We start from the raw sequence: 25,178 nt of genomic DNA on the forward strand, positions 1-25,178 counted from the left end.
CAGAGTATTTTTAAATGCTATTAATCATGCCTTAGTCCTTTTTAAAATCAGGCTAAACTGTTCGATTGTTAAATATTTTTTTCCTTAACAACTGGCAGAACAGGATTAAGAGGTAAATGGTGTTACAGATGGTTAAATAAATATTGGATAGGTTCATTGAAAAAGGACATAGCTTTTAATTTGTTCCTCAAGATAATATTTCCTGTCATATAAATTGAGTCATTATTAAGGAAGCTGATTTCAGATAATTTTCATGAATTATTAAGTAAAGGCATTTTGTGGCATTATTAAAGGGCTTTCAAATGATCCTTCCATTCTTCTGCATTTAGAATATTAAAAACCCTTCTATATTTTCAGGTGTTATTGATTAAGATGTTTGTAAGAAACTGTGATGAAATTCCTCATCAATCCGGAAGTTCTATGGTTCATTTTCAATCTGTCCGCACTTTTGTTACAGAGACAAAATGTTGCCTTTGGCCCCAATTTTCTGCAGTGAGTGGGTGTCGGAGGTTGCGTCTAATTGCAGCACTTCATTTCTCCAGATGGAGCACAGTCAAGCATGCAGGAACATGTGTTGTATGTCTCTTTCTCACACTAACCCTAACCCTCATGTTAGACATTCTAAGCCACACGTACCAGCTCTGAGCAACTGCCAGCAGCTGGATTTCTCTTTCTTAGGCCATAATTCCCCATAATCCAAAAATAAAGCAATTACCTTGCCTATAATTCACATGCTTAAAGAGAAACTTGCTTTGAATTGTCATTAAATTTAGATTAAATAGCTCAATGCCAGTTAATCAAGCAAATGTTTTCTGCTAAACCTCCAGGAATCACTGGCTGGCTTACTGTATCCAAATCTGTGAACTCTACTTTAGGAAGGATGTCATTGCCTTGGAAATGGTCCAGGGATTTATTGGAATAGTGCCGAGTACAAGAAACCCAGGAATGAGGGAAAATAGCTGCATTGAGAAATTGGAAAGCTAAAAATGTTCTCTTTGCCGAGCTGTCACAATAGGAGCTGCAGAAGATCAGATAGGAAGTTTGCTGCCACCTTTCCCAATAAGGTGTGGACAATGAATGCTGACCTTGCTAGCAATGTCCCCATCTGGATAGATAAGAAAGGAATGAGAACATTCAGTAGAAATGTTGAAAATGCAAGGTGTTTGATAAAGTAAGATACCAAAAAACTATTTCAATTGAGAGGTGGGTAAGTAAGCAAAGAAAAATGTTTTAAGTGGTCGACAAAATAATGATAAGAATGAATCGAATATTTCTACTACAGATATTTGCCATGGTCTGGAATATACAACATAAGCAAGAGGCAAATTCAGATTTAATGTTAACTTTCAAAATGGAATTGGATATATATTGGATATATAACAGCAGGATTTTCAGGGCAATGGGGACAAGGGGAGAGGTACTGGGAAGACATGGGAATGAAGGGCTGGTATAGGCAATGTAGCCTTCTTGTGTTCTGTGATTCATCAGTCCATGATTTAGACTGCTAGTATATTCCATTTGATCTTTCCTCAGGATTCCAGGAACCCAAGCTAGAAAACCACAAAATATTTGGGTTACACTGCCATTGCAAAACCATATATTCACGGCTCATGCCATTTATTGACTGTGCTATGTCATTGCTGCATTTAATTACTTACCATCTTCATGCTGTTGTGATAGACCACTGAGAATTTTTGTGTTTCACTACACCAAGGTTAATGCTTTGAATATTTTCATTGTCAGCTTTCTTAAAGATATTATTATTGTATATTTATGACCATTTGTTTTCAATATCGTATGTTTTTTTATTTATTTCTTTTTTATTTTCTACATAATATTCACTTTCCTTCTGCATTTTTCTTTCCACTCTGCACTTCATCTCTGGATGTAGCAGGCAAGGGTGTCTGACTAGTTTGTCTAACCTGAATAAAACTACTAAAAGGTGAGGTTTCCATGGAATCAGTTTAAATAGAAGTTTGTTCAGTGGACTCTGCTAGCATGTATTAATCCTTTTCAACATTTCTCTGCACTGCTAACGGAGTGCCAATAGCAGCCATTGCATTTTGAAATAAAGGATGGAGCAAAACAAATTGATTGCATTAACTAGAGGGGTGTTTGCAAAGTTGCTTTTCTCTTGTTATACTCCAAGCAATTCTGGAAGAGAAAATGACATCAAACACAATACAGTGTATCTAACTGGAGGAGAGCATTTATTGTTCATGTGTTTCTTTAACCCATGATTTATGGTGCAGATCATCACTCAGCGTCCCAATGGAGGTCTTGGTGATAAATACAAAAAATTCTTCCTTGCTTTCTTCACGTTTGTGTATTTTTGGCTGGAGTTATTTGATCAATGTCATCTTATGAGTATTATTTGCTATTTTTAGGCTGTAGATAACAGAGAAACCATTTCTTTATTTCTACTACTTGTGAAATAGGAATTGTTCAAGGTTATTTTTGAAAAATAATCTGTTCTGTTTGAACGAAGTATCTGCAAGTAGAATTAAATGTGCCTTAACTAGAGGTTTGACATGTAAGTGATCAGAGAAATTTGGATTCTGAAGGCAATTAGGTTTATTGAAGAATAGGAGTTTCTTCCATTTCAGGAATACGTCTGCTATTGGCTCTAGTCTGATTCTTTTGCTATCCATTGGGCAATCTCATCCCTAGTATGATCTTAATATTACAAAAGAATAACTATCAACAGATTAATGCTAAATAAATTATTACTTTTACAAATTTTTACTGCATTTCTGAGGCTTCAGTTGAATGTAGTTCAAGGGATTTTTGACAAGAATGGATATTTTGTATCAGTGTGCTACAGTATCTGAGATATATTAAATTATTTTGTTACACATGACTGTTGATATAACAAAACTAAAGCTACTACATTAAACATTGAATGAGCTTAATTATCTTTTTATATTGTTGAGATCTCCAAAAAAAAAAAGAAACAACTTTAACAGATACATAGCTGAAATATTTTCAGTTACCCTAGTTGTTCCAATTTGCCCATCAATCCAGAAGATTGATTATATTTAAATTTCATTTATGTGTTTGGAAAACTGTGTTCAACCAGTTTCTGGTGATACTGTGCCTGATAAACCGTAGGACTCCAAGGCAGGCTAAATTGTTACTTGTATAAGGAACGCAGATAGTATACCTCGTATAAAATACATTCACCCTTTTCCTTCAGATGCACACTTCATTAGATAAATTTTACCTTGTACTTTGGGAATTTGAGAGACATGTCTGGTATGTAAAACAGGTGGGCTTTCATTGATAAAAACAATAAAACAAAGCATGTCAAAGCTAGCCAGATGTGGTGATGTAATGGTTTGTTGAGGCTTGGGAAGTGAATGGAATGTATTATTGCTGTACTGGAATATTATAACTGATCCTACTGAGAGGGTCGCATGTCAGTTAGCTGAAGAAGCATTCTGATTTTCAAATCTCTCCAATTTCTATTTCATAACATTTTTGTTCAAAATCCAATGCTAACTATATTAGTATTTCATTTGAATAACAGAAACCTTGTACAATTATTTTCTTTCCTTAATTTTTCAACATCTTCCTCAAGGCTAAGAAACAATACTTGCTTTCACTTGTTTTGAAGTTTGGAGCTCCACACTAAGATGCAAATTAAGGAGCCATCTTTCTGTCTCAGAAACATAGACATAGAAGGCTGCTCCCATTAATGCATAATTCCTTCCCAGCTTCAAAGTTTTTAATGAGCTTTATTGTTCTGGTATAACATTACAATGAAGTGTTACACACTGCATTTTACTTTCCTGCCACTTTCGTCACTGACTGATCCAGCTAATGCATAAATTTAAAATCATCACACTGATGTTCAAGTCCTCTCTGATCTTGCACCTTCCCATTTCTGTAATTTCCTCCTGCCTTAGAAATGTCTGAAAATTCTACTTTTCTCCGCTCCAGTCACTTTCACAAAATTTACTTCCACCAAACACCCCCCCACCAACATTCTTAGAGTTGGCAGCAGAGCCTTCATCCTTCTCAAACACCACTGTTCTCCAGCCTCCTCCTAAAACCTTTCAGATCCCACCTAACACCACTCGTTTTGATGAAGAATTGCTTCAGAGTTTTTTAAGTGCCTTCTGCTTTGACTCCAGATTAATTTGTATCCGATTACAGCTTGATGAAGGAATTTAGGATGTTGTAATTATATTAAAGACATTCATAAAATGCAAGTTAATGTTTGTGAGTATCTGCAGAAAGACCTATCAAATTATAGGATAGCATTGTCACACTGGATAATCATTCTCACTTCAATGATTCAAAGCACATTGTTATCAAAGAATGTATAAATTATACTCCTTGAAATTTGTTTGCTTACATGCGGCCATAAAGCAAGAAACTCAACTGACCCAATTTTTAAAAAAAAGACAAAAAACTACTTACATTTATCTACTTGTATTTAACAAAGACTGAGTTGTTGGTCACAGAGACCAAAGATACAGTGGCAAAGATCTGATAATATAGTAGAATTATAATAAATGTTCCTGCTGCAGTGCTTCTCTGATTTGTTTCTCATCTAGAGAGTTAGCAAGGAAGATTGACATACTGTCACAATGTTTTTAGCAATTGTATTAGCAGAGGTGCCTGGAAAACAGATTCAATCTTGAATGAGTTGGTTGTGGGTTCAATTCCCACTCCAGGGACCAACAGGCAAAAATCAAGTTTCACCCTTTACTATTAGCATTGAGAGGTTGCAGCACTATTGAAAGTTCTGTCCCTCTGATGAGGTGATGCCTCCTGCGCCCCCCCCCCCTCCCCCGATGGGTGGTTTAAAAATCTCTGGCATTATTCTGGTTTAGATCATTTCTGAGTTTCCCAGGTGTATTGGTCGATTTTTACACATCAAACAGCAGCACAAAACCGGACGATTTGGCTGTAATTACACTGCAGCTCCACAGACTTGCTGGGTGATAACTAGCTGTTGGACTCTTTAAATGTACTTACTCATGCAAAGTCAACATCACTAACAAGGCCAGCTTCTACTGTCCATCCGTAATTAATCACTGAACTGAATGGCTTATTTGGCTATTTAATCTAACGCCATCTGAAGGTCAGACTCGTTAAGGTTGGTCGATTTCCTTCCTTAGTGAATCAAATTGCTTTTTGGCAATCCAGCTATTTTTATGACTTACAATTTTCAGCTTTAATAAGTATATAAATTAAAATTCCTGAGTTGCTGTGGTGAGGTTCAAACATGTCTCCAGATCAATAATTCTGACTTCTGAATACAAGTCCAATAATGAATAGTTGAATTATAATCCTACTGTATCTCAGCATCATGGGAGAGATTACACTTCAAAAATATTCAGTTTGCAGTAAAAGTCTGTCAGGGCAATGTGGGTCTTGGTGGGACCAATGCCTGAATTCCACTGCAGAAATACAAGTGTTTCTTTCAGTTTCCATCCTAATCATAAACCAGTAATGGAAAACAGTGAAAAAAAATTCTCAATATTGCTGTGATCAGTGATGGAACCTAGATATGAACCATCAATATATTTCCAACTCTGATGTAAAAAGGCCACAGTTAAAATAAACTCATACATCTATGGGAAATATGCTCTGTAAAAAATGTCCAATGTTTATTATATTCAGTTGTATTGACAGAATATTCCTAACACGACAAACCTAGTATGAAATAATGTGACTGGATAATGCAGATATTTTCCACACAAATTCCTGTCAGTATTAGAGTTTAATATCCTTGTCATTACTAAGATTTTTTAATGTAAGTAATAAAGGCATCCATTAGTCTTGCGAGACCATGGATCTGCGCCTGGAAAGTCTTCACTCTCCAGGGCGCAGGCCTGGGCAAGGTCGTATGGAAGACCAGCAGTTGCCCATGCTGCAAGTCTCCCCTCTCCACGACACCAATATTAGGGCATTAGGACCCATACAGCTTGGCACCAGTGATTAAGTGCCTTGCTCTAGGACGCAACACGTTGCCTTGGCTGGGGTTTGAACTAGTCCAACGCCTTAACCACTTGGCCACGTGCCCACCTTCTAAAAACAATCACTTACTTTACAAACACAAGGAATTCTGCAAATGCTGGATATCCAAAGCAACATGCACAAAATGCTGAAGCGGGTCAGGAGGCATCTATAGAAATGAATAAACAGTCGATGTTTCGGTCCGAGACTCTTCATCAGGGCTCAACAACAGTTATTTTACATGTAGCTAGTATGAGTGTTTGCTTTATATAAAACAGTTGTGAATAAAAATAATTTGAATGAAAAGTCAATTGAAGGAAGATGTTTGCATTTGAAATAAGTAGAATTATTTCTCAATAAATGCACAATGACAGAGAAGTTGTCAATATTTTTGAACAAATAAACCATATTTTAATGTAGTGCTGTGAAGAGAAGCAATTCTTCTGAACGTGTGTCTTCAGCAGCACGAAGAGAGAGTTTCGGAGAATCAAAGAGCAATAGGACCCGTACCGGATCAACCAGCAGTGGGTCTAGCGGCAAAAAGATCAGTGATGGGTGAGTTAAAGTGCAGATGTACAATTTTCTGACTTGAACATCATTTCTGAATTGAGTTTAGTAGGATGTTATTGCTATTTCTGTGTAACAAAAGATTGTGGTTAGCTGATAACACAGATGAAATGCCATTAATATTCTCTCCCTCAGGCTTCAAATGCTTCCTTTAACTTCAGCGCCAAGCTCCAGTCTGAGGATTGATTATTCTCTTCAATGCCTAGCAATAAGTTAATGTAGGATTTTATCAGGGCAAAAAAATCAAAACAACAGCATTCAGTTTATATTCTTAATTCCAATAGTTTGAATTTGTATGAATTGAATTTGATTAGCAGAAGTCAAACTTACAGTACGACAAATGGTAAGTGAGTCCAGTTTGGATTTCGATGTCGTCTGAAATGCCTCTTTAGAAGATAGTTTTGGACAGATTGACGTTGAAATAACTTGATGTGATAGCAGAATTGAATACTAACCATTGTGTGTCTTAAGCACCTGTGGGAATGACGAGGCTTAAGTAGACTGAATGTTCCCTGCATCAACACTCTGCTTGCCAGCATGCAGGTGATAATTGACCTTCTCATCTGACACTGCTCTCACAGCTGTTTAGATGGTTCCACGTTTGCTCAGCGGTTTCAAAATGTATTACTGTATTTTTCTAGACTAGTAATATAATGCACTAATTGCTCTTTTAATACAAAAGCTCCATCTAAGAGGTACCAGCACTAAACATTCATTCCAATGCGTTTTCTTTCATAGAAAATCCAAGGACCCTCTCTATAATGCAGGTGAGTAGTTTTGTAAATCGTTCATTTTCAGCACTAGAGATCTTATCAAGACAGTCAATAAATTGTGATGTTCTTGCTTTTTGCTCTTTCCTATTTCAATTTTCTAATTTTTTGGATTAAAAAAACCTTTATAAATTTGTTTTTGTTTCTCTAAATTTTCAAACAGATAAATTTGCAAAGCTATAAATTAGGGATTTGACCACAATGCCACACAAGTTTGCTATGCTATTCAGCCATTAAGAAGGAAACTCACTTTGAATCTATATCGAACCCATTGACTGTTAGGCATTGGATTTTTGTAGAGTAATGAAGCTCAGTTAATGTATCATTTACACATCAATTAATAATGCTTTCAAGAAATGGGGTATTTGCTCCCAAGGATTTTGCCCTCTCCTTGACCCAACTACCTTTCAGGAGATGTGTATCTGCCATGTTTCACTTTCAATCAGAAACTCCTTTGGGAGACTTAGCTGTGAATTATCATGGTTACCTTACTTTTTTTTTTACCTTCCCTTTCCCTTTTTCCTTCCCTTATTCTGAAGAATGAGATAAACATTGCAGACATAATGTCTTCCATGGCAACCCACTTAGGAAATACAGCTCTACAGCAACACTCGCCCTGTTAAATGGCCCACCATCTTCCTGACCTGCATTTAAATTAGTGTTGCTAGAGGATGTTGTTAAGATCTGAAAACAATTTCGTCATTAGTTCAGATAGATTTAACATTCTCTCTTAAAAGATGACTAATCTTCAGTAATGTTATTTTATTACGTAATGTGGGTAAATTGTGTCACTTTGAACCTGTGGTTCTCTGTTGAATCTCTTGTTTGAAATGTTTATCTCACAAAAGATCTCATAAAACTAATTGAAGAAGTGCAAATGAGTTTTTTCCTCGTGCCCTTGTCAATGTCAATCCTTCAACCAATATCACTAAAACTAATTGCTTATTCATCAATCCCATCACTATGTGGGAGCCTTTATGTTTACAAGTGGTCTACAGCATTTCAATAATGACACACCAAAATTACTTAAATAATTGTCAAATATTTTGAGAGATCCCAAAATCATGAATGACACAGTATAATGTTTAATTCCTCTTCCGCTTGGTAAGAAATACTTATTCTTATCCATAAACCTAAGTAATAAGAAAATCCATTCTCGTAAACTATTTCTCCTGCATCTCCCTGCATTTTCATTCTTAATACAGTTGTTTCCCTTCCTTCAAACTGACTTAATTCCATGCCTCTTCCCTATCCCTTGCCTAGCAGCAACAGATTTAGATTTAAATACCCCTCTTAAAGAACAAAACACACGTCATGTCATGCTAAAGAAGGGGTAATAGGAGAATAGACCCAAACCTTGGACAAAGAGGTAAGTTTAAGGTAAGCCTTAAGGAAAGAGAGAGAGAGAGAAAGGCAGAGAGTTTATGAAATAAACCTCACAGCTTAAAGCTTGAACATCCAAAAACATGATTTGACTTCTGGAGAGTAAGAATGATTGGATGCACAAGAGATCAGAAACAATAAAATTAGAGGGTGCAGGAAGCAATTATAGAAAGAGATGTGCAAGTCAGTGCAGATTTTCAAATAGAAAGAGAATTTCTAAGATCGCAATGTGCCACAATCGGTTTGAAAACTCTTGGGCTGTGGATTGCTTGAATGTGGTGGAAGAAAGTTGGACCTGAAAGTCCTCAGTGTAAAGGTGGAAACCAATTCCCACCGCTGCTGATAAGGAGTTTGTTGTTACCACCCACAAATGCATGGGTTTCATCCGGGTGCTAACAACAATCCAAAGATGTACCAGTAGGTAGATTAATTTGTCACGTGATTGGGCTGGAATTAAATCAGGAGATTGCTGGGTGGCATGGCTCAAGGGGCTGGAGGGGCCCATTCCGTGCTGTATCTCAATAAATAGATTAATTTATTAAGACATGTGCATGCAACATATTGCTAGGGGGCAGCATGTAGAGTAAAAAGTGTAATTGAAAGAAGAAATGCGATATCTGACTTGTGAGGTAGCATAAAATCATGCAAATGGAGTCATGTGGAGCATAAGATACAGGAGGAAAATCAGGCCACTTGGCCTATGAAGTCTGCACCACCATTCAATCATGATTGATTTATTATCCCTCTCTACTCCATTCTCCCCACCTTCTCCCCATATCCTTTGACAGCCTTACAAATCAAAAACCGGGCAACCTCCGCTTTAAATATTCCCAATGACTTGGCCTCCACGGCAGTCTGTGGCAATGATTTATACAGATTCAGATATGGAAAAGAAAAGAGATTCATTGTTGGAAAGATTAGTGAGAGAGGAGGATTAGAATTGCAGTTTATATAGAAACAGCAAAGACACCTCAGTAGACTTTTGGAGAATATCAAGAGAGCCGGAGGGAGTAGCGATGAAATTCAAGTCTTGGATGATGTCAAGAGAGTAGAAAGGGCAGATCAATAGAGATGCACAGGGTTGGGACAGGGAATTGGATTGGGGTGGGGGGGGGGGAGAATCTCCTTGATGGGAGGCAAATGACGGCTTTTTTAGAAAGAAGGAAGAGGAGAAAATGGGTGAGGGGGCCGGGAGAGAAAAGTGAGATGATAAAGGTTTGGGGACCATAACTAAAGCTGGATTACCTTGCGAGACCAAGATACATGTCCCCATCTCCTCCTCTCAGTCCAAAGGATTGCCTTAACTTTTAAACTTGGTGCATTTGTTGAATTTCAGTCAGTCTATCACCTGAATGAATACAGGCAATTTTGTTTTCATTAAATTTGATATGTTTATTATCATAGGGCAGAGATACATTCAGAATTATGTGAAAGTGCCCATTTGGAGAGTTTATTTGTTAACACAGAATTTTCAAAATTTGCCCAAGTCTTTTAGTTTAGTTGACTAATTCTGTTTAGTTCAGTTTTTTTTGGGATGGGGTTTGTTTTTTTTTCTTTTTTTTTCTTTTTCATGATTTTTCTCCAGTTTTTTTTGTCCTCTATTATTCATTGTTATCCTACACGATTGGGAGTTTTGTCAATTTATACTATTTGGTCTTACAATTACTCATTTTAAGTACAACAATGTATCTCCTACTATTTACATTATTGCTATGTTATGTTTTTATTTTATGAAACTAATAAAAAGATTGAAAAAGAAAGAAGAAAGAAAAGGTTATACCAAATGAATTGATTTTTAATTATGTTGAAATTCCCTTCAGGTTTAGTGGGATTGAAATTACACTTGTTCACAATATATCATAAATTAAATTTGCATATAACAGATTTGTCGGGGTGGGGGGGGGGAACATAGAATACATCCGTAGCAAGCAAGGGACCTAGCATGATGTTACTACAGCTTGGAGCATTGGAGTTCACAGCTCAGTCCCAGCATCTTTTGTAAGAAGCCTCCATAGGTCTTTCCCATGTAACGCATGGGTTTCCTTCAGCTTCCTCCTAAAGATGTACCACGTAGGTTAACTGGTTGTTCTCACTTGTCCCGTGATTAGGTTAGTGTTAAATCAGGATTGTCGGGGATCGATGGGCAGTGCAACAGGAAGGGCCTATTTCGCTCTGTATTTCTAAATAAATAAACTAGATGGTGAGAGATTATTTAGAATATGTAAATGACTGTGGCTAAGAAGCCATTAGAACAGGTGTTAGGTGAGCCTGACTTTGCTCATACACGTCTTTATCTAGCACTTCTGTCTCTGTCTCTGTAATCACAAGGGAAACGCCGTGTGACTCATTGCAAAGGTAGGTCTCATTTGTGCAATGCTCTAGCTCTCTGAACGTACCTGCCTCCTTGCTGTCAGGTCTCATTCACATGCACACACAGCCTCTCCAAGCATGCTGACATTTTGTTTTGAAATGCAAAGCTTGTGTATTTGAAAATCACTTTTCAATGCATCCAAACCTTTCAAATGCATTAATGAGACTTTCCTTGGAGCATAGACATCGAATATTTAGGTTTTGGGGGAATAACAGAGTAATGGTGACGAGGTGTCCTGAATCATTTATGGATTTTTGGGCAGTCTTTGTTTTGCTGGCTTTTTGAGTCATGTGATTGAGGTGCAGAGAGCTAGGTCACATGTAAAGTAGTGCTGCTGCTTTTCAAATTTGCTACAATAATTCACTGGTGTTTGAAGAATAAGATCTCATCATTTTGTAATATCCGCATGAAAGTTTGCCAAAATGTACTAATTTTTACTAACAAAATTTTTGTAGTGGATCCAAGCTTCATCAGAAACAAATCTCTCAGTCAAACATGAATGTTTGTAGATAAAACATAGTACAAACGTAAATGCTTCTAGTTAAAACATGTAGTTATTTTTTTCATGAGCATAGACTCTTCAAAGCAGTGAGCAAAAGATGAATCTATAAAAATCAAAAGAACTGCAGATGCTGGAAATCTTAAAAATAAGAAACGCCTAGCAGATCAGATGGCGTCTGTGGTATAGACAAACCTAGCAAGTGTTACCTGGGTGTTGTGGTGTCTAAACTAGTCTCTGTTTTTAACTATCGAATTAGAGGGTAAGTTACTTTGAGCGATAGCATAAAGCAGAGTGATGCAGTTCAGGACAGTGGAAGAATGTAAGTACATTGTCCATTTGCCTTCACATGTTTTATCTTATCATGCAAAGTGACTTCATAGAATCATCTCGGAAGTCCCTGAGATGGTTCAAAGACTGTTTTGCCACTTTCATTGTCCATTCAGTATTCTTGTCTTCCAACCACAAGTTTCATTTCAATGTTTTCTCAATTATGAGAAGATCATTAGGACAAAAATGATCAAAGTTTAATGCCAAGCTGTGCAGCATTTGTGACTATTAAATATGGGCTATCTGGATGAGAAAACTGTCTGGGATACAATGTCTCTCTTTAAAAGGGAGAGGTAGATAATTTCAGGTTTCAGACTGTAAATCCTTAATCAGTATATTTTAAGACTGAAGCCAGTATTTTAAGAGTTGAAAACTGTGAAACAATCTGTTGTTAAAATACTAGTTTATTCTTCACTAACAATGTTAAACATTAAAGTCATCGATAATCATTTTATTGCTTCTGCTCTCCCATATACTCGGCATCTATGACAACTCCATGTAGTTTCAGTGCAGGTGTTTCTGGGTCAGACTCCAAAACTGATTGCCTCTCCCGAAAGCAGTGCTGAACTCCTTGGTCTTCTATTGAACCAGGAACCAACTGTTCAAGAATATGGAACCACCTCAGTTAAAGTTACTGGGAAGCTTGGAACTCACAAGTCACCCTCTCTGACCCTACCACTTTCTAAAAGTCCAAGTCAGAATCTCAACAGCCCGACTGTCATGTCGAGGTCTCCAAGTGTGATCAGCCCACTTAAAACCCCGAGCCAATACTTTCAGATTTGTTTTTAATTTCTTACCTTTTACAATCAAGTATTTGATGAGCTGTAAGGAACATGTCTGTTTGTTTTTATTTTGTTCCGTCTTTTTCTGTACGTTGTGTTTTCCTCTATCATGCTGTCTTTTGCCATCTCCTGCTTTCTGCATTGAGTTCTTTGTTTTGTATGTTTAATATCTATTAAATAGCATGTTGAGTCACTGATGTAATTTTGGTCAGACGGAATGTTGTCACAAGTTGCTGCATCTTTGAAAAATTCTGCTTCATTGTTTCAACATGAACACTACTCATTGCATGTAATGAAACTGTATGAAACTTTTCACATAATAAAGTTACTACGCTAAACCAAATTTTGGTGTTGACTGTACTTCACTTTCATTCTGTCTCTAAATGCCTATTAATTTATTTCATTTTATAGTATTTAAGTGATTCTAAATAAAGAGGAACAATTGCTATATTCTGTCTTTTTCTTTTAGAGGAAGGCTACGTAAAAATGTTCCTACGTGGGCGCCCTGTCACCATGTATATGCCCCAGGAGATTAAGGAGACCTACAGCCTGGAAGATAAAGCTGAACTTCCGACCAAAAAGCTGAAGTTGGACTGGGTGTATCCTTCGTCTGTAGCCTCCATTTATTTCACCACCATTATGTGCTAACATTTTCACGTCGCCAGAAGCCGCACCAAAGGTGTAGAAACAGCAGTTGAAAAGCAATGCTTAACTGGTAGAGAAATGAGTGAAGGGACTTTCATAGAAACTGCTGAAGCTCTCAGCATGTAAGGCAGGATCTGTAGAGAGAAAAACAGAGTTAATGCTTCAAGTCTCACAGGGAGTCTTTCAACTGAAACATTAACTCCTTCCACAGATGTTGTCTGACCTACTGAGTTTCAAAACATCTTTTGATATGCTTCAGATTTCCAGCATGTTGCAGTTTTTTGGTTTTCAAAGTTAGAATCAAGCTTATTTTAAGTTGCAAAGAAAGGAGAGGAATGGAAGTACACAGGTAACACTTTGATCAGATGGTGATAGAGATCACAGGGAACACTGTGATAAGGTGCTAAAGAACACAGGGAACACTGATATGGTGATAGAGATCACGGGGAACACTGTGAGATGTGATAGAGATCACAGGGAACACTGTGATATGGTGATAGAGAACACAGGGAACACTGATATGATGATAGAGATCACAGGGAACACTGAGATGTGATAGAGATCATAGGGAACACAGGGAACACTGTGATGTGATAGAGAACACAGAGAACACTGGGATATGGTGATAGGGAACACAGGGAACACTGATATGGTGATAGGGAACACAGGGAACACTGTGATAAGGTGGTGGTAGGGAACACAGGGAACACTTTGATATGGTGTTAGGGAACACAGGGAACACTGTGATAAGGTGGTGGTAGGGAACACAGGGAACACTGTGATATGGTGTTAGGGAACACAGGGAACACTGTGATAAGGTGGTGTTAGGGAACACAGGGAACACTGTGATAAGGTGGTGGTAGGGAACACAGGGAACACTTTGATATGGTGTTAGGGAACACAGGGAACACTATGATAAGGAGGTGGTAGGGAACACGGAACACTGTGATATGGTGTTAGGGAACACAGGGAACACTGTGATAAGGTGGTGGTAGGGAACACAGGGAACACTTTGATATGGTGATAGGGAACACTGTGATAAGGAGGTGGTAGGGAACCCCTTGCTTGATTGGCAGTCACCACCCTAAACATTTACTCATTCATTCTTTCCGCTGCTGTGTGGCTTCAGTGTGTACTATCCTCCAGGTTCTCAGCGGCAAATCACCAACCTTTTTACCCCATGACAATACTATCCATGTGTAAAAGGTCAATGACAGTGTGCGCATGGTGAAACTGCAGCTTTCCTCCTCAAGTCATGGACCATCCTGGCTTGAAAATGTATCAACATTCCATCATTGTCCCTCAATCTAATTCCGGGCTCGCAAATGAGAGATGGGCTACCAGTATTGGCAGTGATGCCATACAAGTTTAACATGAAAGCAAAATCACTTTAACTATTCATAACTTGTGAATTTTTGTTGGACTAAATGAATGAGAATTTACAGTCTGATCCAAATGATCTTCAACCTGAGAAATCTATTGGGTTCCAGTAAGTCGTGACCCGCAGTAAGGTAGTGATCTCTGAATAAATAAGAGGTGCATGCTTCCACCATCTACTACACCCCACACGAATCTTCCTGTCTCACTGCTTTAGATGTTATTGTTCCTATAATAGCAAAAATAAACCAAGGATTCACAGTGTTCCGAGAGCACACCAAATAAATATGTTGTACACTGAGACTATGAGAGTTATAAAATGATATCTCACACTCAAAGTTGAATCAAATAGTTTAATTATCTTTGCTTTCTTTGGAGCTTTGAGACTTAGGGGAGGTGAGGACGGACATGAACAAGTGTATAAAATTATGCGATGCATAGATCGACTCTTTTTTTCCCCCAAGATGGTAATGTGAATTATTAGAGGACATAGATTTACGGTGGGGAAGGCAAGTTCAAAGGAGATTTGCAAGGCATCAGGCCAGGCAGCATTTATGGAAAAGAGGACAGTCGAAGTTTCAGGCCGAGACTCTTCAGCAGGATCTTTTGCAAGGCAAGATTTTTTAACACATAAAGTGTTAGATGTCTGGAACATGCAGCCAGGGGAAGTGATAGAAGTAACTACAATAGCAATGAATTTAGACAGACATGTGAACAGGAAGGAGTAGAGGGATGCAGACCATGTGTATGTAGATGAGATTAATTTAGATTAGCTTTATGGTCAGCACAGACATGGTGGGGAAAAGGGCCTGTTCTATATTCTAAGTCCAAATGGTGTATAATATTCAAACTGATACCATACAGTTTTGATTACCCTGTTATAGGAGGGATGTGGTTAAACTAGAAACAGTGCCGAAAGATTTATGAAAGGTGCTGCCAGGTCTAGAGGTTGGCCAGACTAGGTACTTATTCCTTGGAATTTAGAAGGAATAAATCCCTTCTAAAGGAATTTTAGAATCAAAAGGACGACCTTTTATAAATGCTGAAATTGATGAGAGGCATAAATAAGGTGCATGTTCAGCCTTTTTCCCATGGACCAAATGCAGGAAGTTTGGACTGGCTGGGTGGATACTGTGCTCAGCATAGGCTCATTGGGTTGAAGGGCTTGCTTCTGTATTGTACTGCTCCCTGTCTCTATAATCTGTGAAATGATATTTCGCTGATTTTACATGCTTTATTGCCATCCTGGAAAAGTCAGCTCTTCATATTTTAGTGGACATTATCATACTGAACTTTCAGTCTGTGTGCATTGTACCAGAGTTTGGTGTTCTACCAGCTAGAGGGTGGCAACGTTATAATGTCTTGTGGGGGGGCACTTGGCACTTTCATTTCAGAGGTTCTAGACACTGCCCTTTTACTGTGCGTCCATGTAACGGAATATAATAATTTAATGCAGCTTCCAAATAGTAAGTTATTTAGAACACAAGAGACTCCTCCACAGTTGCTGGAAATCTTGAAGACCACACACCAAATGCAGGAGGAATTCAGCAAGTCGGCCAGCATTTATGGAGGAGAATAAACACCCAACATTTAGGCCTGAGACCTTCGTGAGGATTAGGAATGGGGAGGGGGGGGGCAAAGCCAGAATAAGAAGGTGGTGGGGAGGGGGAGGGGGAAGGTAGAGGAAGGAGAATCAGTTGTCTGGTGATAGGTGAAACCAAGTGAGGAGGTGAGAAGGTGGGTTGGTGGAGAGGTGGGGGAGGGCGCGCGGATGACAGAAGAAGTTGTGTGATTATAGGTGGAAGAGATTAAAGGTGGTAGAAGAAGAAGGAACCTGATAGGAGAGGATAGTGGACCATGGAAGAAGGGGAAGGAGGAGAGACACCAGAGGGAGGTGATTTGGCAGAGGAGGAGAAGAGAAAGGGTGAGAGGGGAACAAGAATGGGAATGGTAAAAGAGGGGAGGGGGATTGATGGAGAAATTACTGGAAATTGGAGAAATCCATATTCATGCCATCAGATTGGAGGCTACCGGAGGGGAATATAAGGTATTGCTCCTTCAACCTGAGTGTAGCCACATCGTGGCAGTAGAGGAGGCCAAAGACAACCATGTCACGAGAATGGGAAGTTGAGCTGAAATGGATATCCCCGGGAGATTCTGCCTTTTGCGGCAGACAGAGTGAAGGTGGTCAATGAAGTAACACCCAATCTATCAACACACATCAAAGTTGCTGGTGAACGCAGCAGGCCAAGCAGCATCTGTAAGAAGAGGTACAGTCGACGTTTCAGGCCAAGACCCAACACCCAATCTATGTCAGCTTTCACCGACGTAGTGAAGACCCTGACAGATCATCTCTACATCTTACACAGTCAAGCCTCCTTAAAGTTCTGTCTGTTTCAGTAACTGACATTTAGCTCTTCGAAACCCAAGAAAACATATACAAAGTGTTCTTATAGGACAGTATGTCCATCTCTGTTTTCATTGTTACATTTTCTCTGTAGCAAATATGTCCTTGTGTAGGGAGAACAAAATTGGGTGTGGTCTCATCAGATCTTCCTTCTTGTACTCGAATCCCCTTGCTATACAGATCTTCATACTGTTTTCCTTCCTAATTGCTAGTGATTGCTGTATGGTAGCTTTCAGTATCTTGTCCACAGAGGACATCTGGCAACTTACAAATAAGAACAGGAAAGGCTGCAGGTGTTGGAAATCTGGAGCAGCTTGCAAAATACTGGAAGAACTCAGCCGACCAGGCAGAATCCTGTGTTGCCTGACCCACTGAGTTTCTCTAGCACTTCATGTGGGTTTACAAATAAGAACATCTGTCTCTCGTCATTTTTCTTATTCCTTTCAAGTTAATTGTCAGAGTATGTTTCCAAGGTTGTTAGTTATATATATATGTTTTTCTTTTCCTGAGCTGTATAGCAGATGGCCCACATTTTTGGGATTATTTGGCAGCTACATTTTATGCAACCCAACTACTACGAGTTAAGCCCAAAGATCCTTGCAGTAGAAATAGTATTTGTGTTCCTGAACGCTAAAATCCACAACATCATGATGCTTACAGCAAAATAATGTAGCAGTTTATAACTTGATGGTGCTGTTTTCTCTATTAGGCTGACAGCATACTTTATAAAATAAAATTATAAATAAGTCACCCAAAATCCTTCCAAGTGCATTACATGGAGGTAGTCAGTGCTGTATTGTAGGTTATTCTGGTTCACCTCATTGATAACCGAATGATTAAATAGTTGCATTATTTTAAGGGAAGGTATATAGAGAAATAAAATCTATGATTGCTCATTTCCACCAGTTTTCCATCTACTGGTGTGCTTTTAATAGTGTTTTTTTTAGTGCACATTCTTGCCTAGGTACTGAAGATTTTGTAACCTATACATCCTGTAACAGCTTTGTGTCCTTAGCCTTTGGAGTCGATTGCCTCAGAACAAAAATTTGAATTTGAAAAATTCAACTTCAAAAAGTTTGCTCTAGCCTGTGTAAAGTTCCACCTCTTACTGAAGTTAACATCTTTAATGAGTTTGTTAGTTATGGCTATCGAGGCCGAGATTGCCGGTGCAACCTGTACCTTCTACCAACAGGAGAGATTGTATATTTCATTGCATCTGTCGTTGTACTGTACAATGTGGAGGAACAGCTTCAGAGACACTACACTGGCCATAATGACGATGTCAAGTGGTAAGTTTTGGGAAAAATGAAGTGAAATATGTCCCATCTACTGATTATTTCTGCCAAAATTGAACCTTTTTCACAAATAAAATAGTGCCGGTTGAAATCAGAAATGGAACCAAAGAATGCTGGAAGAAATCATCCGGAGAAACGGCCTCCATGAAAAGAGTAACCAGTTCATATTTGGCTCAGGAATCCTTTCTCAGACCCTTTTTACTGTCAGACTGGCTTTTTGTTCGGTTTGCTTCAAGTCTGATTATCTATCATAGCGTGAGAGCATGATTTGCAGGGTAGCTGATGCTGGGAAATTAAAACAACATTTGCCTGCCGATAAAACACATATACATTTTTCAAAGAACTATTTCCATTCATTTGCAGGCCAACCTATCTGTTTGTTCCTATGTGTTTATTTAGTTCTTCAAAAGAACCATCAAATATTACTGATGCCAAAATACTGTCAGGGTCTTCAATGAGATTAATGTAATAACAGTTGTTAATAAATCTAGTTATAGATAACTTGAAGCTATGTTTTGGTTTTCATGCTACAGCTGACAGATGTTTACCTTTTCACAGCCTTGCAGTCCACCCTGACAGGATCACCATAGCAACTGGTCAGGTCGCAGGGATAACCAAGGATGGAAATGTGTGTGGTATTTTTATTCATCCAAGCAACACCTAATATTAAGTGACATAGAAAATGAATATATGCAATACATCTTATTTACTCTGGCAGGTGTTTTAATAATAGAATTTTCCAACAGTCAAAAGTATGTCTGCACATTTAATAAATTTTTAAGATCACTTTAACTGAAATAATACAATGGCCTTACGGCAATTTAAAAAAAGTAAAGATTGCTGAGCCATTTGACGAGGCTTTGATATGGACTGGACTGAAGTGAAATGAATCTGCCTCTGCTCTATATACACAGCAAGCTGCTCCTCATGTTCGGATCTGGGATTCTGTGAGTTTGAATACACTACACATAATTGGAACTGGCTTCTTTGATCGGTCAGTAAGCTGTATTGCCTTCTCAAAATCAGTAAGTGCATGAATTTATTGGCCAAAGAAAGTTCTTTCTTTTAACATTCTACTTATGTCTGTTGTACCTCTGTGCTTACAATATATCTCTTTCAGAATGGAGGGTCTACTTTGTGTGTGGTGGATGATTCCAATGACCACGTCCTTTCAGTGTGGGATTGGCAAAAAGTAGAAAGACTAGGTGATATTAAGGTATTTTTAAATTATATTTTTGGTTCTACATTAAAGTCACATTGCAGTGATTCCACTTAAATTCATGATAATTGCCAACAATCATAGTTTCTTTCTTCATTCTAATCTGTTCCACCTAATCTTGTGTTGTGTCTACAAGGAGAGTAAGGGAAGGGAAGGACAGGGTGTCCGTACCAGTGTGTGTAGGTGAGGGATAGTTCAGGCCAGACTGTAACACAGATAAGTTTACCTACACAACTGCATGTGAAAATAGGAGATAACAGAGACAATGTTGGGCGCGCTAGTGGAACTCAAAGCCCTGAATTCAATTTCACATCGGTTGCACTGGTATTTAACTTCAATTAATAATCTGGAATTTTAAAAAAATGAAAATAGCTATCTGTGTTTTGTAATACTATAGACCTATTGGAATATCACAAAACCCTTTTAGTTCATTGATGTCTTTAGGAAGCAGAAATCTGCCAGACTTGCCTAATTTGCCCAAAATGTGAGTCCAGACTGATATCAATGAAGTTAACTGTGAAATAGCTTAGCTCTGTTCAGGGACAATACTGGGTGGGTAACAAATGCCGGCTTTACCAACAATATTGTTATAACCAAACTAACATCATTTGATTCAAATATTTACCAATGTGTTCCACATCCCAGTTCCTGAGCAGCTTGCCATGTTGACTGACTTTCTCCTAGTTCCTCGAAATCAGATATTTAATTGAAGGACGTACTGTGGGCAAACATTTGCCGAATATGTCTGTTCACTTGCATGGATATCCACAAACTTGTTTTCATTTCTGGACTATGTTACTGTATATTGTTACAATTTTTGTTGAGAAAATGTTACAAAGATATTAGGAATGGGCTTAATGTGAAATATTGGTTGTTAAATAACTGCATTGCAAAAATGGATTACTTTCCCAGCTCCGAAGCTACAAAATAAACTATTAAGTCAATTTCTACTATTCCTATGCCCCACAGCTGTTGTCCTTTATGCTATTGGTTTAAAGCTATGTTCCTCTAATTAAAGGATGCTTCTTGTGGGAAAGTATAATAGTAAGTTGTCATTTTTCCTGTAATTGAGTGCACATCCTGAATTTCCCTGAATGATGCAAGGTTTTGACCAAAATGCTCACTCTCCCTGTGCCTCCACAGATGCTGATCAGCCCACTGAGTTCCTCGAGCATTTTGTTATGTGCTCCAGATTACGGCATCCAGTTTCTTGTGACACCTAATGCAGTGTCCTCTGTGTATGGCATGACATATGCCTGAGAGTAGCTCTCCTAAAAGGAGAATAGAAAATAGTCTGGGTGGCTTTAATCACAACTTAATAACTAGGTGAACCAACCGTGAGTTCAAGCAGGTGTAAGGCAAAGAAATATTTCTCTGACGTGAACTTCACGCGGCCGCATTACAGGCTGGTTTGGGAACACCAACGCCCTTGAGCAGAAAATCCTACAAAAGGTAGTGGATTTGGCCCAATTCATCACGGGTAAAACCCTCTCAACCATTGAGCACATCTACATAAAACATTGCCGTAGAACAGCAGCATCCATCATCAAAGCTCCTCACCACCCAGGCAATGCTCTTTTCTCACTGCTGTCATCAGGTAGGAGCTACAGGTGCCTCACTCACACCACCAGGTCCAAGGACAGTTACTACAGCTCAACAATCAGGCTCTTGGACAAAAGGGGATAGCTACACTCATTTAAGGGATCCTTTACATTGTTATTTCATGCTCGCTATTTATAGCTATTTATTTACGTCTGCATTTGCACAGTTTGTTTACAGTTAACAGTTGCTGATGTTTACAGTTACTGTTCTATAGATTTGCTAAGTATGCCCGCAGAAAAAGAATCTCAAGGTTGTATGTGGTAACACATATATACTCTGATAATAAATTTTACTTTGAACTTCATGTTTTGTACAATTAATGGTCATCAATCAACAATTTTTGGTTATGTTGTTTGTATCTCTGACAGTGTTCAAATGAGCCCATCTTTGCAGCAGATTTCCATCCCACAGAGACTAACATCATCGTAACTTGTGGGAAATCCCACATTTACTTTTGGACACTGGAAGGAGGCTCTTTTGCAAAGAAACAAGGGCTGTTCGAGGTAAGTTTACATTTCTTAAAAAAAAATTAAAGAGCATAAGACTGTCAAGTAAAACAACTTGACTCTTACTGATCAGTAAGAACAGGTCAGCAAAAATTAAGATGCTTTTCCAAAAATGCAAACTGGCCATGTGTTTAGACAATTCCTATTGTACCTCCAGTATTTCAATAACACACTGTGAAATGGCAGCGTGAGAGTGTTAGGTTCTCAAAAAGTGCCCTGATTACATTTTTCATCCCAGCTAGACACAATATTCTGGATGTTCGTTCTTACTGTGGTATGTACTGTTCTAAATGTGGTTATCCAATGTATCTGCTTCTTCTTAGAAACATGAGAAACCAAAGTTTGTTCTGTGTGCGACCTTTGCTGAAAATGGTGACGCAATAACCGGGGATTCCAGTGGAAATATTCTAGTCTGGGGAAAAGGTGAGAATGGATTGAAGTTTGTTTTTTAGTCACTTTTAGTTCCATTTCTCCTGTTTGCCTAAGTGCTAGTGACATGTATTCAATTCCGTTAACTAATTCATGTGCAAATTACCATGAAATAACAATGCTTATGAATAAAAATACAATCTCTGAATATATAAATTGAAATGAGTCATTAGACAGTGGCCTACCTCCAGCAAATAACCTTGTGATTGCACTTCAAAATTTATAGCATAGTCTTCCATTCAATTGATGTTGCCCAACAGGGATAACTCATTATCACCAACTTAATTTCAAGTTCAAGTTTATTGTCATCTGACAGTATATATATAACAACCAAATGAAATGATGTTTCTCTGGAAAACATACATATATCACACACAGCATATAAAACAAAATATAGAAACATAGAAAACCTACAGCACAATACAGGCCCTTCGGCCCACAAAGTTGTGCCGAACATGTCCCTACCTTAGAAATTACTAGGGTTACCCATAGCCCTCTATTTTTCTAAGCTCCATGTACCTATCCAAAAGTCTCTTAAAAGACCCTATCGTGTCCAACTCCACCACCATTGCCGGCAGCCCATTCCACGCACTCACCACTCTCTGAGTTAAAAAACTTACCCCTGACATCACCTCTGTACCTACCCCCCGGCACCTTAAACCTGTGTCCTCTTGTGGCAATCATTTCAGGCCTGGGAAAAAGCCTCTGACTATCCACACGATCAATGCCTCTCATCGTCTTATACACCTCTACCAGGTCACCTCTCATCCTCCGTCTCTCCAAGGAGAAAAGGCCAAGTTCACTCAACCTATTCTCATAAGCATGCTCCCCAATCCAGGCAACATCCTTGTAAATCTCATCTGCACCCTTTCTATGGCTTCCACATCCTTCCTGCAGCGAGGTGACCAGAACTGAGCATAGTACTCCAAGTGGGGTCTGACCAGGGTCCTATATAGCTGCAACATTACCTCTTGGCTCCTAAATTCAATTCCACGATTAATGAAGTCCAATACACCGTATGCCTTCTTAGCCATCAACCTGCACAGCTGCTTTGAGTGTCCTATGGACTCGGACCCCAAGATCCCTCTGATCCTCCACACTGCCAAGAGTCTTACCATTAATACTATATTCTGCCATCATATTTGACCTACCAAAATGAACCACTTCACGCTTATCACCATAAATGTTAATAAAATATAATTTAAAATGCATGTAGTGTATAGCACATTTGAATAGTACAGTAAACAGCTCACTGTCCTAATGACAAGTCCTTGGCAGTGGTAGGGTCTTCATAAGTCTCAAAGCCAGAGGGAAGAAGCTGTTACCCTGTCTGCCAGTCCTGGACATGATGCTTCTATACCTCCTTCCTGACAGTAGTGGAACCAAGAGATTATGGGATGGGTGGTTGGTATCTTCAAAAAATGCTTTGGGCCTTTGTCTGAAACACTCCTAGTAAATGTCACAAACAGGGGGCAGGTAGAGCCCGGTGATCCTCACAGCCATCTGTAGGGTCTTGTGGTCTGATGCTTTGCGGTTTCTGCACCGTACAGTGACGCAGCCAGACAGGACACTATCGATGGTGCTCCTGTAGAAAGTTGCGAGAAAGGGGGTGGGGAGCCTTGCACACCTCACTCTCCTCAGAAATTGTAGATACTGATGTGGCTTATTGACTAGTGAGGAGGTGTTGTGGATCCAGGTTAGATCGTCTGTTATATGCACACCAGGGAAATTTGGTTTATTCACTCTCCATGGCAGAGCCATAAGACCATAAGATATAGGAGCAGAATTAGGCCCATTTAGTCTGCTCCACTATTTCATCACACCAATCCATTTCTCCTCTAAACGCCAGTGTCCTGCCTTCTCCCCTTATCCCTCATGCCCTGACTAATCAAGAATCTATCAACCTCTGCCTTAAATATACATAAAGACTTGGCCTCCACAGCTGCCTGTGGCAATGAATTCCACAGATTCACCAATCTCTGGCTAAAGATATTCCTCCTCATCTCCATTCTAAAAGGACTCCCCTCTATTCTGAGGCTGTGTCCTCTGGTCCAAGACTCTTCCACTAGAGCCATTGATGTGTAATGGAGAGTGTTTGATCTGCACCTTCCTGAAGTCCACAATCATCTCTTTTGTCCATGTGGAAACTCAGGTTGTTGTCTCACACCATTTGACAAGCCTCTCTACCTCCTCTCTGTATGCTGACTCATCACTGTTGCTGATGTGGCCAACCACTGTTGTATCATCAACGAACCTGATGATTGTGTTTGAGATGGATCTGGCTGTGCAGTCATGAGTCAGCAGCATGAGCAGCATCTGGCCGAGCACATAACCCTGGAGGTTGTTTCTGTACTTTGGAAATTCCATGGTGCATATAAGTTATATCTCTAGCAAATAATACTGCTCATTGTTTTGTTAGTACAAGTTGATCGTGTTGTTGCACTAAAAGGTGAAACTGTTTCTATTCTACCAGTCATCACATTTCTATCTTGTTCTTGCAATGCACTGTGTATGGAATTCTTTGTTGTGAAAGTGCTTGTTGGGAATTCTTATAAGTGTACGGTCTTACAGCACAGAAACAGGCCTTTCAGCCCATCATGTCCATGCCAGCCAGAAGAAGTACCCATCTATATTACTGTAATCCTATTTATGAACACTTTGCTGTAGTTTTCTATGCCTCATGGTTTAAGTCCTGCCCCCATTAGAGGTCCTGAAATACATGAACTCACATTTCCTTAACACAATTTTCTACTATAGTTGAAAATCCAGTATTGTTTTTTTTTAACTTGCTGTACTAGAAATAGAAAAACACAACTTTCAGCCTGGAATTTACAATCTTCTCCAAATCATGGGAAAGTCACAGAAGCCAAATAAAGTCCCACACTGACAAGTTCAAAGAAATTATTGTTTTGCTTAAAATAAAATATATTGAGATTAAAAGTTGTCAAATTTTATTGAAACTGATGCCATTTATCTGATCTCTCTCCAAGCAGTGACTGAAAAAAATATTAACATTCCATTATGTT

The 25,178-nt window shown here is 38.8% G+C and overlaps 1 protein-coding gene across 9 annotated transcripts in view; it reads left to right on the plus strand.

Annotated features, from left to right (window-relative positions):
• The window catches only part of eml1 (EMAP like 1), a 231,638-nt gene that overhangs the window by 166,051 nt on the left and 40,409 nt on the right, over positions 1-25,178 (plus strand). For 6 of the 9 annotated variants that reach the window (XR_011887510.1, XM_072270357.1, XM_072270332.1 and 3 more), the window contains 11 exons: positions 1,892-1,942; positions 6,391-6,525; positions 7,276-7,304; positions 11,019-11,045; positions 13,142-13,271; positions 18,241-18,390; positions 18,955-19,024; positions 19,311-19,421; positions 19,517-19,612; positions 21,586-21,720; positions 22,047-22,146. Coding sequence is in view for 8 of the 9 variants with exons in the window: in XM_072270357.1 (XP_072126458.1) it covers positions 1,892-1,942; positions 6,391-6,525; positions 7,276-7,304; positions 11,019-11,045; positions 13,142-13,271; positions 18,241-18,390; positions 18,955-19,024; positions 19,311-19,421; positions 19,517-19,612; positions 21,586-21,720; positions 22,047-22,146 (1,034 nt within the window). In the remaining variant the exon portion in view is untranslated. The remainder of the gene's footprint in view (positions 1-1,891; positions 1,943-6,390; positions 6,526-7,275; positions 7,305-11,018; positions 11,046-13,141; positions 13,272-18,240; positions 18,391-18,954; positions 19,025-19,310; positions 19,422-19,516; positions 19,613-21,585; positions 21,721-22,046; positions 22,147-25,178) is intronic. The other 3 variants (XM_072270348.1, XM_072270364.1, XM_072270401.1) reach the window with 3 other exon arrangements.

Source organism: Mobula birostris, chromosome 1 (assembly GCF_030028105.1).
Source record: "Mobula birostris isolate sMobBir1 chromosome 1, sMobBir1.hap1, whole genome shotgun sequence".
Classification (NCBI taxonomy): Eukaryota; Metazoa; Chordata; class Chondrichthyes; order Myliobatiformes; family Myliobatidae; genus Mobula; species Mobula birostris.